The following is a 23,612-nucleotide window of genomic DNA, read 5'->3' as shown; positions in this document are numbered from 1 at the left end:
GGGCCTGGAGGCACAGAACTGAGGTGAGTGGCTATAGGAGTCCTGTTATCTACAGTACAGAGACTTTGTAAAGCCATGGAGCAATGCTCCTTAGTCCAATAATGACACAAAAGAAATTTAATTTTTGTTGGCTTTGATAAAGTATAATTCCCCTAAAAATAACAATAATTTGCACATATATGTATATATTACTTTGCCTAATATTGTTACAATATTATATAATATATATCACATGTTTATATACATTTTATATGTATTTATATATATGTGTGTGCATATCTATATCTATATAGATATAGATATATATGAAATCACTTTAAGATTTGCAAAGCACCTTGAATATATTATCTGATGTGATTCTCACAACCTTGTGAAACAGGTATTGTTATCATCCCTAATTCTTCAAATGTGATAACTGAAGATAAGATGTCAAGTGACTTGCCCAGGATCACACAGCTAGCAATCATCTAAGGCAGGAGTCAAACTCATGTTTTCCTGACTCTGACTTTGATATTCTATCTACTTTTTCTCCTAGCTTCTTCTAAGAGATATGATACTGATATGTGTTTTATCTGGAAGACCCTGGAAAGACATTAATCATAAAGCCAAGAAGATTCTAGAAGGATAGGTCATTAAGGAGCAAGTATAAAATGGCTATATATTTTCCTTAAAAGTTTAAGCTGCAAGGGACTTTAGGGACTATCTGAGTCAACCAATTCACTTCAGATGATCTCCAAAGAAATGAATTGACCTGCCCAGAATTTTCACTCCCCTTTAGTGGAGGAATTAACTAGGACTAGAATTACCTGGTTTATATTTCTAGGAGGCAAATAAGACAAAGTCTCACATGTCAGCTTGCCAGATTGTGAGCCCTAAATCTTGGATGACCAAATTCCCAAGGGTGCCTTCAGCCCTTCCTAAAGATGAAGTGAAACATTTGACAGGAAATTTCTGGACAAAGAATACCCAGAACTTCCGTTTATCCAACTGCCTTCACCCTGTTACATTTCCTCAGTGGGGGAGGGGTGAGAAGACCTTTGCTATCTATCATGTGTACTCTGCAATCCTGTGACAGGTTTGGTAAGAACTGGGGATTGCCCATGGGTCCTTACTGAAAAATCCCCTTCTCCTTCCTGTGGGGGGAAGTTATTGGCTTTCTTTCAGTTCACTTCAATTCAAATATGCATTAATTATTACCAACTGTATGTAAATCTGAAGCTGTGTGGATTAGTGATTAGAGAGATAGCCTTGCTCATAGAAAGACTTGAGTTCAATTTCTACTTCTGGTGCAAACTGGCTATGTGACACTGCTGATCTGCATCAGTAAAAAAATATGCAAGGGATTATTCTGGGTACTAGGGAAATAAGGATGAGGCACAGTCCTTGTCTTTAAGGAGTTTACCATTTAATAGTGAGTAGCATCTATGTCTATGTATTAATTTCTATATATGTTGAGATGCAGCTGTGGTAGAGCCTTCCAATCTCATATTAGTCTGATCAGCCACGGTTGAACTCATTGTACCTTGATGCCAACATAATGATGTCATTTTGGTCCCCTTCAACAATGAAAAACAACAACCAACCAACCAACATTAGTGGATAAAGTGTTGGCCTTGGATTCAGGAACACTTGGGCTCAGATCTCACCTGTATCACTTACTACCTGTGGTACCATGACAATGTCCACTCACTTAACCAGTTTGAGCCTCATTCAGACTGTCTATGACTTATGTTTATGAAATATGATAAGACAGTCCTCAGTTTGTGGAAGGAATTCCCACACCAACACAAACATAGATCTTTGTGTATTAATACATACATATTACAAAAATTTTGAGTGCCTAGGAAAGGTTAAAGAGGTCTTACAAACTTACTGCATTTGTATGTGTGTGTGTGTGTGTGTGTGTGTGTGTGTGTGTGTGTGTAGGGACGTATCAATGGATTCATTCCAGCTGGAAGAATTAGGGAAGACTTCATGGAAGAAGTGGCCTCTGAACTAGACCAAGAAAGGAGATAGAATGTCAACGAATGTGAAGATAAATGGTGAATACCTATTCCAGATTTGTTTCAAAGGTACAAAGTTGAGATAAAGTAGGATAAATTTGGGGAAGAGGACAGTTTGGGTGTAGTATAGACTGCCCAAAAGGGAGGGCCATGAAATAAATTTGGCAATGTAGATTGAAATTAGATTAGGGAGTTGGTGGTCATGTTAAAGAATTTATATTTTATTTGGTTGGCAATGGGGAGTTGCTGGAGGCTTTTGATCACGGAATCTGAACGGGTGTTCAGATGTGGTAGAGGGAAAGGGAATAAGCAATTATTAAGCACCTACAATAATACTATATGTCAGGCACTGTGCTAAGTGCTTTACAAATATTGCATTTGAGTAAAAATATTACTTTAGTAGTGGTGTGAAGAACAAATTGGAGAAGGGACAGGATGATGGCAGGGATACTGTTAGGGAATGATTACCACAATCAAGGTGAATGGTAATGAGGAAATGCCAGTGAGTATAGGAAGGAAGAAAGGTGAGAAAGATATTCTTCTGTATGTAGAAAGTTTGGGACTTGTCATGTAAGACATAAGGGACAAGTTATGATCCTGGGCAAACTATAATCCAGAGAAATAAATGCATTTTTAGAATCATTTTAGGGTCATAGATTTAGAGCTTGATGAGACTCATTGAATTGTCCAAAGGTCACATTGGTAGCAAATGAGCCAGGATTCAAATTCATGTCACATAATAGAATACTTAAGAAACAGAGTTGTATATTCAATCCTAGTCTTATCACCTCACCCAGGGAATTACTCAAGCAAAAGACCCTTTTTGAGTTCTTCTCAGTATATGTTATTTTTTTAAGCAAAGAAAACAGGAAGTAGGATTGCATGCAATATGAAAACAAATAGGGCAGGGTGTTAAGAGTGTATGCTGGGAATCATGGGCTATTGTTGGAATTACAGAAAGAACCACCTTAGATTTACCATGTTGAAGGCAGGTTAAAGGTGCTATCACTAAACTTATAGATTCGCCAGTCATTTACATTATGTGTATGTGTATGTGTATGTGTGTGCATATAGAGATAAATAGAATAGAGTGCGGGGATTCAGGATATTTTTTTTCACAGACTCTTTTTCCTGCTCCTCACTCCATGCCATGCACCTCCCCCCCCCCCATCCTGACCACACATACAAGCACACATCAGAACTTCCTCTTTAAGGCCACTGGGCTCTATTCCCTGAATGTGGTCTCCTTACTTCTGCTCCCAGAAAAAAATGTTGATTTCTCTGGCACTGCAAATTTAACTATCTCATTGCTGGACATGCATTTTAATCACAACACCAGGAAAAGGTTCCTGCCCCAGAAGCACTCCTGTCTCCCCAAGCCCTTTTCCTTTGATGAGCCTATAATCTCAACAGAGGAAACTCTCTGTGAATAACCTCTTTCAACTGATGAATATCCTCAGTTGGTCTGGTAACTGATAAATATTAGTTGCATTGAAGGCAGCTGAAAGTTTATTCGACTTGCCTATGGTGACCCATGGTAAGTATGTGTCAGAGGCAGCCCAGGCCTTCAAGACTCCAAAAATGTCCCTCTAACCACCATGCCACACAGCCTAAAACTCCAATGTCCTGAAAATGTATGTTTCCAAATTATTAACACATTTAGTAAATGTTAGAACTCACATTCAAGCCTGTGTCTCTCCTGGGTCCACTTAAAGTATGCTTTCTGTTATGTCATGTAGTCTCTCCAGGGAGATTTTGATAATCCTTGATTTCTAATTTTGTTTTTATCTTAATTAGGTATCAGTGGCACTTTGGTTGAATGGACACTATTAGATTCTCTTAGTGAAATCTTGATGAATCTCTCCAGGATTCAGAACTCATTAATGTGAGTATTCCCTCTAGTGACATAGATCTCAGCCCCTCCACGTCTGTCATACTCTGTGACTTTTGTCCATATTCTCCCATAAGTTTTCCTTGGGGGTTCACCAATGCGCTGAAGCATTCCTCCTGTTCTCTTAATATAGTAAGGCTACCAGTGAAATATTGAGGCAGTCCATTGGTTCTTTCTTCAGTCCATCTTTTTCATTCATGTATTTCTTTGATTTTACAAAACTAAGAACTTTTATTCAGCATGTGACAAAACACCAAAAGCATTTTCGAGGTAATCTATTAAGCTAATAAAGAGCAAAACAGAATTTTAAATGAATCCTTTTAAAAAAAATCTTTCATTTTGGTGATTTTATATTTTAATTAATAACATTTTATTTATACTTTTGATTCTTATTTTTATCCCTCCTTCCTTCCCTTCACTTCCCTTCCCCCTCCCTGAGGCAGTAAGCAATCAGATGTGGATTATACATGTACAATTATATAAAACATGACCATAATAGTCATTTTGTACAAGAAAATGTGAGTAAAATTTTAAAAAAGAAAGAAAGTAAAAAATAGCATATGTCAGTCTGTGTTCTATCAATATCAGTTGTTTCTTTGGAGATGGATAGTGTATTTCATCAATAGTCATTTGGGATTGTCTTGGATCATTGTATTGCTGAGAATAGTTAAGTCATTCACAGTATCGCTGTCTCTGTGTACAAGGTTCTCTTGATTCTGCTCACTTCACTATACATCAGTTCATACAAGTATGTTTCTTTCTGAAATCATTCTGTTTGTCATTTCTTATAGCACAATAATATTCCATCACTATCACATACCATAGCGTGTTTAGCTATTCCCCAATGGATGGGAATTGCTTTGATTTCCAATTCTTAGCCACCACAAAAAAGCTGCTATAAATATTTTTGTACAAATAGGTCATTTTCTCTTTTGGGGGATGTTTTTGGGATATAAACCTAGCAGTTGGTATTGCTGGATCAAAGGGCATGCACCATTCTATAGCTCTTTGGGCATCATTCCAAATTGCTCTGCAGACTGGTTGGATCCATTGGTGATTTTATCTTAAGGAGAACAAAGTATTATTCTTGTAATAGTGATAGAAAAATTGTCAATCTTTATAATAATAGTTGACTTTCTATAGTTTCCCCTCCCCGATAGGTTTACAAAGTGCTTTGCAAACATGACACTACAAACCTGTGTACCCAACTTCTATTATTCACACGCATGTTGTTGAGTCATTATCATGTTTGACTTTGTGACCCCATGGACATTATTGTCCAACAGGTTTTAGGGGGAGCAAAGATACTGGAATGGTTTGCCATTTCCTTCTCCAGTGGATTAAAGTAAACAGAGGTTAAGTGGAGTTGCCCAGGGTCATACAACTAGCAAGTAACTGAGGTCACATTTGAACTCAGGGCTTCCTGACTCCAGGACCAGCACTCTATCCATTGAGCCATCCAGCTGCTATCCACACTCTACTTTTTGTTTTGGGATGAGGAAACATTTCAGAATAAACAGGAAATGACACATCTTTGTTAAAATAAGATTACAAAAAGTTGGGCTAATTTGTTCAAAGGGTTTTACAATATTCAAATTGACCTGCTGCTTCTGTGTAATTAAAAATAGAACATCACAGGAAAAGCTGTGGTTTTTTTGGCTTGGATGTAAATAATAACCACTCACATTTACATAGTTCTTCAAGGTTTACAAAGTGTTTTCCTTACAATAACTCAGTGCCATAAGAGAACAATGATTATTTTCACCTATATTTTACAGAGGGAAAATTGAAGCTCTAAAAATCTTAGAGGATTTTCATGTGAATTTTGGTTGTTGGAAAAGTTTAGATAATTAGGAAGAGATTCTGAGGATGAAAAGTTTTAACCAGAAGCTGTTATCAAAACAAATTTCACATCATTTTAAAGCTAGATGGGAATTCATGGATCATGTAGTCCAGGGCTTTTTTAACTTTTTCCACTCTTGACTCCTTTTCGCCAGAGAAATTTTTATGTGACCCTGGGCATATAAGTATATAAGAGGTATAAAATCAAACATTTGCTGCCAAATTTTTGGGACCCCCATATTTAGTTACCCCATATGGGGCTGCGACCCATAGTTTAAGAAGCTTTGAGCTAGTCCTATGCCTTCATTTGCCCAAAGGTCACACAAAAACAGTAGAAGAGCAAAGATTTTGAACCTATGACCTCTGAAACCAACTCTTATATGCATCTGATTTTAATTATGATGATGATGATACGAATAATAATAATAATAACAGCTAACATTTCTATAGCACTTATTATGCGCCAAGCTCTGTGCTAAGCACTTTACACTTATCTCATTTGATCTTCACAATAACCCTGAGAAGGAAGTGCTATTTTTATCCCCATTTTACAAAGAGAGGTTAAATGATTTGTTCAAGGCCACAGGACTAGTGTCTGAGATAAAATTTGAACTCAGAGCTTCCTGACTCCAGGCCCAGAACTCTATTCACTGCACCTCCTAGCTGCCATTCTTCTGTTATTAGAAAATACCGGGGCAGCTAGGTGGCGCAGTAGATAGAGCACCAGCCCTGGAGTCAGGAGTACCTGAGTTCAAATCTGGCCTCAGACACTTAACACTTATTAGCTGTGTGACCCTGGGCAAGTCACTTAACCCCAATTGCCTCACTAAAAAAAAAAATACCTCTTGAATCCTAGATTAGAAAAATGTGATATTTAAAACTTGAATGTAAATACACACATATGTATCATATTCTCTACAAATGTGCTTTCACATATTCTCACTTCAATGCTTAAACTGCCATCTTTCTGTTATTCTTTTGAAACTAGGAACATCTTCCACACTATTCATACACTATGCTGGTAGCAAATACACATTTTGTATGTTTTCATCATAGATAACATCAGTCTGGGGAGATGGTTTGTGTCTGCCTGACTGTGGGCAAAACCAGAACAGGACTGGAAGCTTTTTTTGTTTTTCATTCCATACCGTTCAGGCCATCCTTATTGTTATTTCTCGGTCTTTGCCATTAAATACAGTCTTAGGAAAGAACTGTAGCAAACTGGATAAACAATGGTTAGGCCTGTCTTATTTTGGATGCATCCATAGTTAGAGGCAACTTTGCGGCGCAGTGCTGGGCCTGGAATCAGGAAGAACTGAGTTCAAATGCGGCCTCAGACACTTGCTGTGTGACCCTGGGCAAATCACTTAACCTTGTTTGTCTGTTTCTTCAGCTGTAAGTAAGCTGGAGAAGGAAATAGCAAACCACTCCAGTCTCTTTGCCAAAAAAAAAAAACCCTAAATGGGGTCATGAAGAGTTGCACATGACTGAAACGACTGAACAACAAAAGCAACCTATTAGAGATTAAGTCCCAATACCCTATCTTATTTGTATATCTATATAATATATACATAATACACATGCTCATATACATATATATATACATATGTGTATATCTATGTATTTAGCTTTTCTGTATAAATTTCTGAAAAGAGATTTCTAGGGATGTTTTGACCAGAAATATGATTTTTTTCCAATAATTCACCTGTTTATTTTTTTAATCATCCCTACATTGCAATTGTTTATGTATGTGACTTACTCGATAGAGACTTTTTTTTCCAATTGGTATATTCATTATTTAATAATTCTTGAGAAGATACAGGCCACTGATTTTTTGGCAATTTGCAATCAGCACACTTTAACTTATGTTTGAAAGCTGAGCTTTTTAGTCCTCTTGCTTTGGAAGTACATTAATATTTCTGTGACCTTTACTAGATGGCAGATGAGAAAGTATTCAAAAACAACAACCAAATTTTTTTTAAAAATAGCACACACCCTACTATAAAATGTATGTTTCTGACTTGGTTTTACAAGTAAAACAGAGATGAGTCCCTTCCAGAGGGAATAAGAAAAATGATGTGACTTGTAAAGTTCAAATGGAATGTCCAGTGGTATTCGTGTCCTTATGTCAATGTATTGTTCAATATGTGACGGCTCCTGACCATCTTCACTGCCTAATTAATAGTAAACAGTATTTTAGTTCTTTATACATATGTGTTTAATATTATGCATATTATATATAGGTATGTATGATACATTCTGAACATATATTGAGTATATATACATGTTGGGATTTGTGATTTTCATTGGTGTCGGGAACTCCCAGGGTGCAAAATACTCTCCAACCAAATTGATGCATATGTATATGTGTGTATTTATTTATATGTATATGTATAAACTATATACATACTCATCAATGCATGTTATCATTTAGTTTTCAGTCATTTCTAGGTCTTTGTGAACCCATAGACTATAGCATGCCAATATCGTCTATGGGTTGTTGTTGTTGTTGTTGTTGTTTTTGCAAATACACTGGAGTGGTTTACTATTTCCTTTTCCAGTGGATTTGGGGAAACAGAGCTTACAGATAGCAAATGTCTGAAGCTGGAATTGAACTCAGGTCTTCCTAACTCCAGGCCCAGAACTCTATCCACTAAGCCACCTAGCTGCCTTTTATATACACATTTATTAATATAAATTATTTATAAATATATCTAATATATATATATAAATATAAAACATAAGTAAACGCTCATAGTAACAGACACATTGTTTTAAGTTCAGCAAATGAGTTAATTCATTTCCAATAAATGCACACAGAAACAGGATATTCTATACAAACATGAAAATAGTACATTCTATACCAACAATAATAGGGAGGTGCAAATGTTTCAAAAGTTGACCATCATAAAATGTTTTGCTTTTATAAACTAACTGCTTTAATGCCTCTTTGCCAGCCAGTTTTACCCAGGAACTAAATTCTAGCTAAGCATCATTGTTTCTAAGAGCTGAACTCTACACAGGAAAACAATTCAATGGCTGTTCATCTATAGGTAAAAAAGAACAGGCCTCATTTGAATTTTCAGTAACATGAAATGTCATTGTTTTTTGAGTGGCCTAAATGTATCAGGGACAGAAGGGGAGCTGTTCAGACAACAGTTATTGTTAGTATAGCCTATAACAGCAGTAATGAGGGATGTTCAAATGCATTAAATAAAGAAACAGTATTACTCCTGAAGGCCTTTTTGCTAAGTTGCACGAGTATTTGCTGTGACAACAGCATCATACTCCATATAGAAGAAAATACATTTACATTTCGTGAAGAACAAGATTAATCAATTGACAAGATTTGTTTAAAACAGTGAATAGTTCTCATTTTTAAAATAATAGAATTTGGGGCGGCTAGGTGGCACAGTGGATAAAGCACCCGGCCCTGGATTCAGGAGTACCTGGGTTCAAATCCGGCCTCAGACACTTGACACTTACTAGCTGTGTGACCCTGGAACAAGTCACTTAACCCCCATTGCCCCACAAAAAAAAAATAGAATTCCTAAGAATGATCTTGGGTACAATTAAATTTTCTTTTCTGAACATTTCTAAGTATAAATTGTCTCTCTCTGTGTTACATTTTACATTGTCATGAAAACATTTTCTTACATTTAAGTGAACTTTCTGCATTTTGCATTCATGGATTTCAACTTCCTCACCCATAAAACAAGCATATTTGTCTCAGATTGCCCAGCAACGTCTATTTATGAACCACTGACTTTGAATGTCTAAGTTGGATGGAAACTTCGGGATAATCTGATCTAACTACCTCATTTTACAGATGAAGAGACTGAGGCTCAGAGAGAACAAATGACCTTCCAAGGTCATCCATTTACTAAGCCAATTACTTACAGTAAGGTTTCTTAGCTTTTTGTTTCTCTTCACCAGTCTTTGGTAGGCTGGTGAAGCCCAGGGACCCCTTTACGATAAGGTTTTTAAATGCTTTAATATCCCATTATTCTATGAACCCTGATCACTGGGTCCTTTAGATCAAAGATTCTTAACTAGGGTCGATAGATTCCCCAAGAGGTCCATGGATAGATTTCAGGGGGCTCTATGGATTTTGGATGCAAAAAATTCAATCTTTATGTTCATTAACCTCTAAGTGAAATTTGACATTTTCTTTAATTATTAATTTTTAAAAATTATTTTGAGAGTCAGAAGGTTTAAGCAAACTGCCAAAGAGTTAAATAACACAACAAAGGTTAAAAACTCTGCTTAAGAGGTTATAGGCCTCCAGCATTCTATTTAGTGAGACACTACATAGAAATTGGTACTGTGATCCTCATTCTAGGCAGACAGGTAACTAAGCAATTCAGGACAGATGAGAGGAGATAAGCCTTGAAAAAACAACATTGATTTAAAACCAATAATAATAACAACAAAACCCGACATTTCTGTATATGGTGAGTGTTTAATATATATTTGTTGAGTTGAAGTACTAAAAATTGACAAGCCTACAGATACATAATGTGCAGTTTTTCCGTAATTATTTATTGGCATAGAGCATACACTTACTGAGGCATATAACCACTTACAGAATAGGCTTCTTAAACGGCTTAAGAGTTTCTTTTACCACCCCATTGAAAGAGTTGTATGGGTTCACCAGAGTAACCATTTTTGATAAAGGTCCCATATGACGATAATTAGGCACATTCCTTACTTCCCATAAGGTGCTGTAATTAGGAAAAAAACACATTTAACAAATATGAAACCACAAATCCTTATCTCTTGAAGCAATTATTCATTCATAGATGTTCATATATACTTGAGTTTAGTGATTCAATTGGGAGAACACTGGGCTGTGAGTCAGAAGACATGGGTATTTCTAGTTTGAGTTCCATGTCATCTCTCCCAACAAGTATGCAAATCATGAATCTTATAGAACACTCCTAACAAGTTTTCATCCAGCTTCTTATTTAAAGACTTTCAGCAATGGAGAGCTCGTTATGCCACAGGACAGCCCATTCTATTTTGGACACAGGGACAGAAGAAAAACAGACATGAACTATTAACTGTCTTATAGAACTTTTCCATTCTGATACGTGAAATATATGTATTTTTCCATCTGTTTTTTTCAGTAAGGGTCAAGCATTTCAGACTTGCTTTCCATTAAGACTTACCATCTAAAATGCTCCTGCTACTTCTAACTGGACTGAGTTGACAAATAATATAAGCTCTGGCCATAGATTTTGAATTCTTAAAGGGACTAACCCTTTTCTTTCTCAGTCTCAAAGAATGGAAACTAAATGCGTCAACTCATTTAAACAGAATTTGAGTCACTCTCAAGTTAAATAGAGGAGGGAGTAACAAGTATTAGGTACAATTGTGAACACGACAATTAGCTCCAATTTTTGTCAAGTTTTTAAGTTGTGGTTTTGATAAAGAAGCTAGCAAATGAACCATTGTAAATCCTACGGGTTCAGTTTTGATTCTAATGATCATTCTAATGAAGACAAAAGTACAATGCATGATATTTGTGCTTGCCCTAGACCTTCTGAGCCCAGATTGAAAAAAGGCATGAAAATGTTGCATTCTAAAATGTTTTATTATTATTAGATTTTAGAGAAGGTAGCATGCAAGTATGAAAGCCTTAACTCATAATAAACCATGGGAGAATGTACACAGGAATAGGATGGGGGTAAGGAGGGAGGGAAAAGGAAATAACCATATACATGGCACCTACTGTGCTAAATGCTTTAGAAATATAATTCCATTTGATCCTTAGAACTGCTCCAGGTTGGTGCTATTATTATCCTCATTTGACAGTTGAGGAAAATGAGGTAAACAGAGGTTTAGATGACTTGCTTAGTGTCACATAGTTTGTCTCATGAGTCTGGAGTTGGATTCAGGTCTTCCTCATTTTACTAGTTGTCACAGTAGATAGAGTACAGGGCCTGAAGTCAAGAAAACTCTTCTTCCTGAGTCTAAATCTGGCCTGAGACACTTACTAGCTGTATGACTCTGGGCAAGTCACTTAACCTTATTTGTCTCAATTTCCTCATATGTAAAATGAGCTGGAGAAGGAAATGGCAAACCACTTCAGTATCTTTGCCAAGAAAATCTCAAATGGGGTCATGAAGAGTTGGACACAACTGAAATGACTGAATAATAACCTTTCTGATGCCAGGCCACCTTGCTGCCCATATGAGAATGCATGGATGTTTTCCAACCTACACTAATGGAGAGAGTAGTATCCACATTGATGGGACCACAAATACATCCATGTACTGAAGGATAACACCTTTTAAGACTACCTTTCAGGTGTTTAAGTAGACATTTTTAAAATAAAATTTTTAAATGTACTATTTCTCCACTTATATGAAGAAAGAGTTGAATTATTTATTAGACACTAACAGATAGGCTTCTCATTTCTTTTTTGAAATCAACACTCCAATTACATCATGTAAAATGTATTAATTTTTTATGCTTCAATTAATTGCCTGTGAGTAGAAATCAACAGATGAGAATCATACCCGGATGATAACACCCTTCAGGAGCAATAATTCAGTCTCCTGCTTCATTAAGGATCACAGAGCTAGAAGAAATCTTGGGAGTTCATAGTAGAACCCAGTAGCAGATTGTCCATACCCCCCAGAACAAGTGTTACCTCTGTGGGTTTAACCCTTTATTAGAGATACTTTTTAAAAAAATGAACAAAAAACTTAAAAAAAACCCCACTAAATGGCCTCTTACAAAGAAATTAAAGTTAGTTATACAGTAAAGATCAGGTGAAATTGACCCTTGAAGGTCAAAGTTCAAAGTTAACTATCTCCTGCCTCAAAGAAAACTTGGGATTGTTAAATTCAGTACACTTTGTTTCTGGATTAGAGAATTCTAACCCAGTGTAAGCAGGATGATTTTCTCTGTTAAACTGTATTTTCACAGTTCATTAAGTATTATATTTCTGTAAAAGACCACTGTTTTTCAATAAGCTCACTGTAAGAAATCAAGAAGTAGAGTTAACAGTTATAAAACTAAGAGTGGACAGCTTGGACAGTTGGATCCAATACTAACCTTTGTCAGTCATCTCTTAGGGTTCAATTCCACCCAACAAATAATTATTAAGTGCCTTCTAGTCAATGTATTAGGTGCAAGGAATTAAAAAGCAGTAACAAAAAAAGAAAAGTTCTTGTCCTCAGATAGCTTAATTTTTACCTGGAGTATATAACATATACACAGATAAGTAAACAGAAGGCAATTTGAAGAGGAAAAAGTATCAGTGAGTTGGACAAATAAATAGTGGTAGATGATGGAAAACAGAGTTTTGAAATAATTCAGCTGAAATTTAGAGTCTATAATGTAAGATAAATCTGGAAAGAGTCAGATTGTGAAAGACCTTAAATCTCTGAGTTTATATTTTGCTCTTTGTATAATAGGGGGTACTTAAAGATTTTGAGTAAGGGATCAAGCCACAAGTAGATTTTTAACTTAAGGAAATTACTTTGGCAATTTTATGGAAGATGTATTAGACAAAGAGAGAATGGAATTAAGTAGATACTTTAGGAATTATTACAATAGTCTAAATTAGAGACAATGAAAGCCTGAGTAAGGATGGTGGTGATATGAGTGGAGATAAAGGAGAAATGGAAGAATCAATATGGTGGTAGAATCAATAAGACTTGGCAATTGATTGTAAGGGGGGATGGAGAAGGGTGAGTCAATGATGACTCTTGGGGCAGCTAGATGGAGCAGTGGTTAAAGCACCGGCCCTGAATTCAGGAGTACCTGAGTTCAAATCCAGCCTCAGACACTTGACACTTACTAGCTGTGTGACCCTGGGCAAGTCACTTAACCCCCATTGCCTGCAAAATACCAACCAACCAACCAAACAAACAAACAAACAATGATGACTCTGAAATTGTGAATCTGGGTGACTCAAAGAATGGTGGTGTCTTCAACAGAAGTTGGAAGAAAGTTGGCTTTATCAGGGAAAGAATATGATTTCCTTTTGAACATTGAATTTGAAATGTCAATGGGAAGATCTCCTGCTATCAATTAATGATAAATGACTAGATTTAAGGACAGAGCTAAGACAGACAGACCAAAAGCTAGCTAGCTTCCTAGATAGATATAGATTTAAGTGACATATATTTGGTAATTATCTACATGAAATTGATAAATGAATATATGAAGTTGGTGAACAAAAAGGGAGAGAGAGTCAAATGAGAAGAAGGCTCAGTCTAGATTCTTGAGGACACCATTCTTTGGAGGTAGGAGATGTCAGAGTAAACAGCAAAGAGAACTAAAAAGAAATGGTCATAAAAAGTAAGAAGAGAGCAATGTTGCTAAAACCAAGAGTAAATAAAAATATGCAGGAGGAGAGGTTAGTCAATATTTCCAAATTAAACTAAAAATTTGAATAGTTAAGAGCTCTTTGGAAACCTTAGAGAAAACAATTTCACTAGAGTAGTAGGGTCAGAAGGCAGCTTAAGAAGTAATTGTGTGGGTGATGAGGCAGTAGAGGTGAATGACAGTAGACAAATCTTTCTAGGAGACTGGCAGTGAAAGGGAGGAGAGTTCCTATACAGGCCAGTAGGTTGAGGGGATGGCAGGGTTAAAGGAAGTTCTTTTTAAGGATTTGGGAAATCTGGCCATATTTGTAGCTGCTAGGGAAGGAAATAAGTAGAAAGAGAAATACTGAAGATGACAGGGAAGGAAGAAATGATTTCTTAGACAAGAGCCTGGAGAAAAAAGAGGAGATAAGATAAAGGGGCACAACTGAGGGATTAGCCTGAAGGAAGAGAGAGCTACCTCTTTCTCAGAAGCTGGAGCAAAGGTTAAGTGACTTTCCTATGGCCATAAAGTTAGTATATTTTTGTGCTAAAATAATGGAATTTGGCAGACTGATTGGAATGGGCCACACCTGTCCTGTCCTGTGTGGTTTCTCCTGCTGACATAGGTGTGGCCCATTCTAATCAGTCTGCCAAATTCCATTATTTTACCACATTTTAGAGGCCAGACGGGAAACTAGGCCTTGCTAACTTCCAGGTTGGCTTTTTATCCTTGCATCATGCTCTCTATTTAAGAAAAATGGCATTGCAATGGCATAAGATAACATCATAGTGGAATCAAAACAAGCAGGGTCATCCAATGTTAAGGATAGGCAGGGCATAAATAATGGCAGGACTAGTTGGAAAGGGATTCAGGTATGTTATTGAACTGATAATAGGGTCAATACTGTGAAAAATAGTAATTGGGACCAAAAGAGAGATGATGGAGAGAGACAATAGAAATGATAGAGAGAATGGAAATCATATTAAGGATAAAGAACTGGTTCAAGACAAATGACCAGAGGTAGAGATGAAAGTAATAAAGTTTATCATCAGAAAATGGAATGTTATAATTTGAGATTATGGAAGCAGAAAGGGGTGATGGTAAGTTATGAATTGTTAGGAAATTTTTCCTTATGTCTAATTGAAATTTAATTCTCTGCAACTTTCATTGCATTTCAGGCAAAAGATTCCCAACTCCAACAAATCCTCATATAAAATGATTCCCAGTTCTCTCCCCATTGTTTTCAGTTTGGGGGGGGGGCATGCACAGTTTTTCCAATGTCCTTCATGCGATATGCATGACTGAGTATAATACTGTAAATACAGTCTGATCAGGGCAAAAGACTTCTATGTAGACCCAATTCTATGTGTTGAATCAGGACCAATATGACCCAGAGATTCAGAACATCTTATTTTCATGCTTCCATGAGGATATGTCATTAATGCAAAAGACTAGTCATCCTGAGGTTCTACCATGAAGATTTACAGTGATGAGTCAGAACCAGAGAATATTTTTATTGGATTTATTAAATTCCCAGTGGCACAAGGATGGATTAGCAAGTAAGCCAATCACATGCTAGTAAATATTTCTCTTTTGAGAACAAACACAAACCATATCTTAAAGAGTGGTTTTAATGTTGATTTTGTCTCTCTTTTTAAAGTCCTCCTTAATAAACAAAATATTCAGTTTTACTTCATTTTCAAAGATTATGCCTAAATCCCATTGCCTGGAAGTTGATTCACCTCTAAATAAACTCTACAAAACCATAACTGCACCTTGTGGGCATGGGTGGCATTTGAAGACTTGGCCTTAGAGTAAACTGACAGAGTTCAAACCCATAAAACTCAAGAACTTTGTTGTGTTGGGTTTTGCCTTTGCCGTCTATTCTCTATTGTCTCGACTTTGTCATAACAGGAAAAGCACTGGTTTATCTAAGTTCAGGTACACTTTCAATTCTTCTGAACAAGAATGATGAAGAGATAATGGGGCCCCTTAGAAAGCAAGAGTCTTACTTTTCTTTAACTAACATTGTGGAGCAGTTAATGCTGTACCAAATACACAGGAAACCATGAAATATTATTAATAAGCCATTTAAATATTAAAGTATAAAATGCTACTGGTGTGCTGAGCTGTCAACTTTCCCCTATTGATAAAGAAAAGCAGATAGTTGTAATGGTTCCCTTGAGCAGAAAAAGGATATCAAAATGAAGTATAACTTCATCATGATTTTCTGAGCTGTGCTGTCTAGGAAAATATGGTCAAGAAGATAGTTCCAAGGAGAAAGATCTTTTGATGGATACACCATCTGGGATCTTACCTGAACTTGTTTATAAAGTGTCCCTGATTGTGCCTCCCTTTTTAAATATAGATGGCCCTTTCCACTTTAGATAGTTCCGTGATTCAACTAAAAATTGAATACATCCATTCCTTAATCCTAGTGGGTAAGTGGGGGAGGGAGAGAATTCTCCCCATCCATTTCAAAAAGAATGGTTATGGAAAAAAATCATAGTGCAATCTATACCTGAAAAATAATCCCCTCTGCAACATATTTAACAAATGGCCACCCAGCCTTGCCTCAAAGAACTCCAAAATGGAAGAACCCACTACCTCTCAAGAAGCCTATTCCATTTTCGGAAAGCCCTATTAATTAAAAAGTTGGTTTTTTATATCAAACCTTAATTTGTCCTTTGGCTTATTTGTACCATGGGGTCAAGCAGAACAAATATAACTCTTTTTTGATGTGACCAATACATTAAAATACTATATATTTAAGGCAACTATCATTTCCCCTTGCTCCCTTCCCAAACTTCTAATAGTTAATTATCCCCATTCTCTTCAATTGATTTATATATTGGATGATGCAAGAGTCTCCACCATCTTGATTGCCTTCCTCTGTACTGAATTAACTTGAATTTATAAATGCCTTTTTCTCAAATATGGATGTTTTAGTATCCCCACATATGCTCTTTTATGAAATGTTTTATCATTCTCTACTTGAAAAATAAAAACAAACATGAATATTTCTGCACACAAAGAACAAAAAAGGATTCTATACAAAACCATTGATCTCCTTGATGTACATCTTGGTTTTTATTCAAGTATGTACTAAATTCAGCACGTTAGATCCAAAGAGGTCCTGCTTGTTTGTGTTTGCTTCTGAACTTTCTGATCCACAAGGTACACTTTAAAGATGCTTCACTGACACCTTTTTCTATGCTTTCCCCCCCTTCCTATGTTCATAACACAGCGCTGGTATTTATTCAGATTTTCTTATATCAAATATGATATCTCCTTCACATATTGAATATCTATAGGATTAATGTAAAATCTGTAGTCCAGTAAAAATCCTGGCAGGTTTCAATTTGGACCTACTATCAAAGTTAATGCTTTCTCACAACTATAGGTCTATGCTTTGTTTGGAAAAAAATAGAGATTTAATAGAAAGAGATAAAGGGAGATGCGTAAATAGATGGATGGATTAATAGAAAGAGAGAGGTGAATGGATAAATAGGTAGATAAATAAATGATAGATGGGTAGATGAATAAAGAGAGAGGTGGATGGATGAATAGATAGATGATAGATATAGACAAAGACAGGCAAGCAGAGAGACAGATAACTTTGAGTGATTTGGCACTATAGTAATGTTAAAACAAAAAAGTGAACTTTAAACAGAGCAGGTTTTTTTTGGTAATTAGTTATTGATGAATCATTGCAGACCAGCACTTAAAATCTTGGTTTGTGCCTTGGTCACATTTTCAGGACCAATTACAGTTTGAATCTTCATAGTTTCTTTAAAACCTATGAGATTAAAAGCAGGGGCCAAAATGTCTCTAGTTTATACACTTAATGGTAAACCACAGGTCCCAGCAGCACATTCACATTTAAACCCTTATGGTCATTTGAAGGCAGTACTTCAAAAACCACTAGTAAACGGATGTTAGTTTCTTGTGCAGGCCATGGAAAGAGTACCAGGGATACCTAAGGGAAAGGGCCTTTGATGGGTCTATGGCACTCTTCAGGTCCTGTCTGGTCAAAGGAATGGCTGGTCCCAGATTACACCATTGCATTTATCTCCAAAAAGAGTCATTCTGAATCTATTTGAGACATGAATTTACATTTTCAGCAATACATTATTTTATTTCCAAGACCAAGGCTTCTAGCAAGTACTTTCAAATTTGAATTATAATGAGCAATAAAGCGGTTTGTTTCTTTACTGGCAGCTTCAAACGAAGGAGCCTTTAGTAAGCCAGCATCTAACAGCTGTTCTTTTCAATTTGTAAATGTGATGTTTGAAAGATGGTTATTATCTTCAATAGAATTTTCTGTTTTCTGAGAAATAATGCAATTATTCCCAGAAAAAAAAGTGATTTGCAGACAAATGAAAAATGTACGAGGGCTTCTAAACAGCATGCATTTATTTAGTTAATGCAGGTACATGTGTTGAAATACAGAACTGCAAGTCTAACAAGCAAGGTTGAGTACAAGCTAAAGCAAAGCAAGTTCATTCTTCTTTCCACATATATCAACTTTTTAAACCTTGATAGGTGAGGACTAATATTGATCCCTTGGTGTGGAAATGAACCCATCCTTTTTCATGAAAAAAAAAATGTGACTCTTCCATTTTTTTAAACCAGAGCAAATTCATTTTTAGTATTTAATTGTTCTTTAATGAAATAACCATAATTAGGATTTTCCCTCTAATGTTTCTGAACAAATTGAATAATAGTCTTTGCACTTACCGCCGAACTGCTGAACTTGTGGCTGGGGTGGTTCGTGGAACATCAGAATTTGCTGGGTGGGTGGCTGTGAAATGAACCTTGCCAGCATATTTTGGAATATTTGTGGAGCTGGAGAAAAAAAGTTAAAAGAAAATGAAGGGAAGAAATTAAAAGAATAAAATGTAAAAAAAAAAAAACCTATGTTTTTTTGTGGAGATTTTTTGGAGAAAGAAAAAAAAAGCCTATATATTATGTTTTCCCCTTCTAAATTTGAGAGAATAGGAGTTTAATTTCTGAAACTGGGATGAAGGGCATAAATTTGTAGGGTGATCATATACAAAAATTTCAATTTTCTCCTGTTCTGGGGTAAAATACAAGCACACATGAACAACAACAACAACAGCAACAAAAACCCCCCAAAACTCTGACAATGTTCAAAACATCCATTGCAATTGTCCCTTTTCCTATTATTTAGAATTTACATACATTTTACAACCATGATTTGTTGTCAAGAATGACATTTCATAAGAAGGGAAAACCAGGAACTAGTGGCTTACAAAAATATCAGGCATCAAGTTCATCTATAACCTGGCAATGCTGATTTGAATATTTGTCCTCGACATTAAATATTTGCATTAGCTCTGTTATTTTTCAAATTGTCACTGGGGATACTGTATTTTGTATAAGTTATTTTGGATATTCTTGAAAATGTGGACTGTTAACTTTAATCTATGTCAATCTCATTTAATATCCTACTCAAAAACAAAGGCAAGAGAAAAGGAAGAAAAAGAGAGAGGAGAGGACAGGAAAAGAGAATAATTGTTTTTTTTTTCTCATTGTAAATTTTCTAAAATAAAAGCTTCTTTAGAGTGAAATTTAATTTTTTAATTCCCAAAGAAAATAATCTAAGGAATCATTTTCATAACTAGTTCATAGGGTAAAAAAAAAGAAAAGCAGGTAAATGAGGTAATGTAAGTATAAAAACTTAGTCTTATATTCTAACTTCAAAAAGAAGATTGACTTAGACCCAGAAAAGGACTTTCTAGATTTTCTAATTCTAATTTCCTTATTTTACAGTTAAGAAAACTGAGACTACTCTTTCCACTATACCACACTGCCATGTTTTTCTTCCATTTGGGCACTCTCTCTACCAATCTAGCTCAAGGGTAAAAACACAAATTAAATGTGAGTAGGAAATTGAAAGAGTTTATGTTTAGGACCTGTAGTCAGTATGAAAAGATACAGTTCTCAAATGACATATTAGTCAATAGCTCCATAGATGTTGCCATCAACATGTACTAAGGTCCTAATTTATTACAATAAAAGTTAGTGAACTATGGGAAAACGAATGTAGACTATCTCTCTGAGATAGGAGAAGGCATTGTGATGTAGTGGCAAGACTTTTGGATTTAGATTCAGGAGGAACCTTAAAGAGCTATTTAAACACCTTCATTTTAGAGATGAGTAAACAGACTATAAAGACAATGGAATATACACAAAGCTAATTTGTCACCATCCTAAGATTAGAATTCAGGGGTCCAGACTATCATTCTAGTCTAGTGTTCTTTCATGGCCCATTAGACCTTGTCTGTCCTTTGTTCTTGAAGAGGACCATAACAGCAGGAAGGTGATGTCATGACTTGCAAGTGAATTGTATTTAAGCAAGTGAGGGTTGTGCAGTCATCAGGCCTACACTTTCCTCCAGAGCCATCTGAGTCCAGTGGCAAGATAAAGATCAGGATAACTGGAGATGACCCCTGATACTAATATTACACAAATGCTCCATTTATCCAACATCACCAAAAAATGAGTTTTTCTACATGGATGAGTTTTCCAAATAAAGTGCAAATTTTTTAAAAAATTTCAATATTTTTGATGTTTTTTTTTATAAAATATATTACTAGATGGGCATCCATTGATTGGGGAATGGCTGGACAAATATGTAGGAGTGTAATGAAACATTATTTTGTAGAAAGAAATACCATATGTGAAGAATTCCTAGGAAGATATATAAAGCACTACAGAGTGAAGTAAGCAGAAACAGGAAGAACAATATACACAAGGGACACAATAATATAAAGGAAAAGAATTGTAAAAGGAGGACTAGCTTTAAATAACTAGAAAGACCAATTTTAATTATGGAGAACAGATAACAAAACAAACCTCCCTCCTCTTGACCAAGAGGTGGAGGACTCTGAATGCTGAATTTTACACACATCATGAGATGTATTGGTTATTTTTATTGAACTATTTTCTTTGTTAGGAGGAGGTGTTGAATGTGAGAGTGATCAGGGCTAGTCCCCAAAATGACTATCATGTAAAAACAAAAGTCCTCAATGAAATATTTTTAAAATAAAATAAAAATTATTACATATTTCCAGATTTTCTGAAACCAAATATGCTGATAATGAACATTATGTAATAATATACGAATGGCCTCAAGGCCAACAAATTAAATGGGACCAGACTATTGGGCTTTTAAGTTTTTGTCTTTTTTATTGGTTTTCTGTCTCCTTTTTAGTCAGACTATTAGCTTTCGCTTCATGCTTTTGCTGCTGCGTTTGTTTCTAACTACTCCTTCTCTCAACCAACTTTTTAATTCATGATAATATACTACCTCAGTCTGGGGAACCGGAAAGAAAAGCTTCTTAAAATTGAATAGGCTCTGAATAAGACACATGGGGGTTCTACTATATATAGATTGAATGACCCATATTGCAAGGACTTTGTGGTATTAACTCTAGACTTTGTGGTATTACCTTTGGTCTTTTTCAATATTCACTTTGTCTATCTGCAGGCCTTTAAAAACAGCACCACCAGACTTTTCCAGTTACTCAGGCTCATCTGAGAGCAAAGATTCTTAACTTTGTGCCATAGATTCATTTTGCAGCCTAGGGAAGACTGAGGGTCCCTTCACAGAACAATATTCTTAAATGCATAAAATGCATAGGGTTACAAGAGAAATCCATTATATTGAAATACAGTTAGACACATATTTTTAAAGAACAAGTTTTCGGACCCCAGTGTGACTCTTGCTTTAGAGAGGATGCTTGAATATCTGCATTAGTAGGATGAAATGCATATCCTATCAGAAATTTGAGAAGGTAACAAGGTGGCAAAGCGGGTAGAGTGCTGGCTTTGGAGGTGGGAAAATCTGAGTTCAAATCCAGCCTCAGAAACTAAGTACCTGTGCGACCCTGGGCAAGTTGCAACTTCTCTCAACTTAATTTTTCTCCTCTCTAAAGTGGGAATAAGACTAACACCTACCTACAGGGTCACTGTAAGGGTCAGTTAATAAGCATTTATTGAACATCTATTCCTTTTCAGGCACTGTGTTAAGCACCAAGATAGCCTTTGTAAAGTGTTTTTCAAACCTTAAAGTTCTAGATTAATGTTAGATGTTATTATTAAATTCACAATAATGTATCTATTAAATAAAAATCAACAAATATTCAGTGAATAGCTCTTGTCATGTGTAAGGCACTGCGTTGTACACTGTGGGAGATACAAAGAAGTAGAAGATAACAACTCTATCCTTGAGCTTCCAATCTAGTTAAGAGAAGTGGAGGCAAGCGAGCTTTCCACTGTATTCTGTCTAGATAAGGCCACAGCCTAAGTCCTGTGATCATTTTGGAGGGCCACATTGTAGGAAGGATATTAATAAGCTAGAGGGAGTCCAGATGGCAAGGACGGGGATGGTGAAGGAATTTGAGATCATGCCATACGAGCATCTACAATTCAAAGCACTGTGTTCATTTAGCTTGGGGCAGAAAGCACTTAGAGGCAAGGATCAGTCAAGTCCTTAAAGAGATCTCATGTGGAGAAGATATTTTCTGCATTAAAGTGGCTAGAAACTTGAATTTTTGGCAATTACATGGAAAAAAGTTTTAGCAACTATTAAATTTGTATAGAGGTAGACTCAGCTGCCTTAGGAGATAGTGGGTTGCCTCACCTTTAAGGTCCTAAAGCAAAGGCTGAATTGATGATTTGTTGGGCATGTTGAAGAGGAGAATCTTTGCCTGGTATCCTCTGAGGTCCCTCCTAACTTTGAGAGTATATGACTATATACATGTCTGAAAATTTAAATAACTATATGTTTTTAATAATAGTTAAACAGAAGGAGACACGCCTCAAAATAATTCATGGATGATCATTCCTCTTTGCTCTAATCTGCCCTGGGAGTTGAATGGAGTCAGTAGCAGGGATATAGTACATTCACATCAACAGGCACAATGAAATAAGGCAACCACTTTTGGAGTCTTTAGTTCAAAGTATTTGTTTTCATCAAGTTTCCTTAATTCTTTTGTGTTTTCTCAGAAAAAGAGAAAGAAAAGATTATATACCACAATGATAAAACTGAGAGAAACAGACACCCAGTTACAAACTTGGCCTATGCCAAGTTATTTTATGTGGTTCCAACTTCTCATCACTGGAGTCTCTTTTTGTCAGTGTGACGTCTTACTTAGTGATCCTCTCCTCTGGTTCCTCATTACTGCACTGGTGCACAGTCAAAATGCAAAGGAGGAGAGATGACCAAAACCTCAGCCAAAGCCAAAGACCCCACCTATGGCTTACTCACTGATAGATGTTTTCTATTTAACTCTAAGGTTACCAAGTCATTTGACAGAAGGAAGAGAACTAGATTTGCAGTTGGAGGACATGGGTTCAACAACCAGCTTTACTAGTTAAGACTAATGTACCCTTAGAAAGTTTGCTTCCCCTTTCTGAGCCTCAGTTTCCTTATCTGTAATGAAGGGCTAGATGACCTGTATCATCCCTTTCAACTCTAAATCTATGATACTGTGAGCAAAAGCAAGAAAGCATCAAGCATG

The 23,612-nt window shown here is 36.1% G+C and overlaps 1 protein-coding gene across 1 annotated transcript in view; it reads right to left on the bottom strand.

Annotated features, from left to right (window-relative positions):
• Positions 1-10,318: 10,318 nt before the first annotated feature.
• The window catches only part of SPATA48 (spermatogenesis associated 48), a 73,711-nt gene continuing 60,417 nt past the window's right edge, over positions 10,319-23,612 (bottom strand). Inside the window, 4 exon segments of the mRNA XM_043979837.1 lie at positions 10,319-10,460; positions 15,202-15,317; positions 15,320-15,374; positions 18,802-18,909. Of these exon segments, the coding sequence (XP_043835772.1) occupies positions 10,319-10,460; positions 15,202-15,317; positions 15,320-15,374; positions 18,802-18,909 (421 nt within the window).

This window comes from Dromiciops gliroides, chromosome 1, assembly GCF_019393635.1.
Source record: "Dromiciops gliroides isolate mDroGli1 chromosome 1, mDroGli1.pri, whole genome shotgun sequence".
Classification (NCBI taxonomy): Eukaryota; Metazoa; Chordata; class Mammalia; order Microbiotheria; family Microbiotheriidae; genus Dromiciops; species Dromiciops gliroides.
Note: the sequence above shows the minus strand (reverse complement) of the source record. Positions and strands in the feature narration are given on the sequence as shown.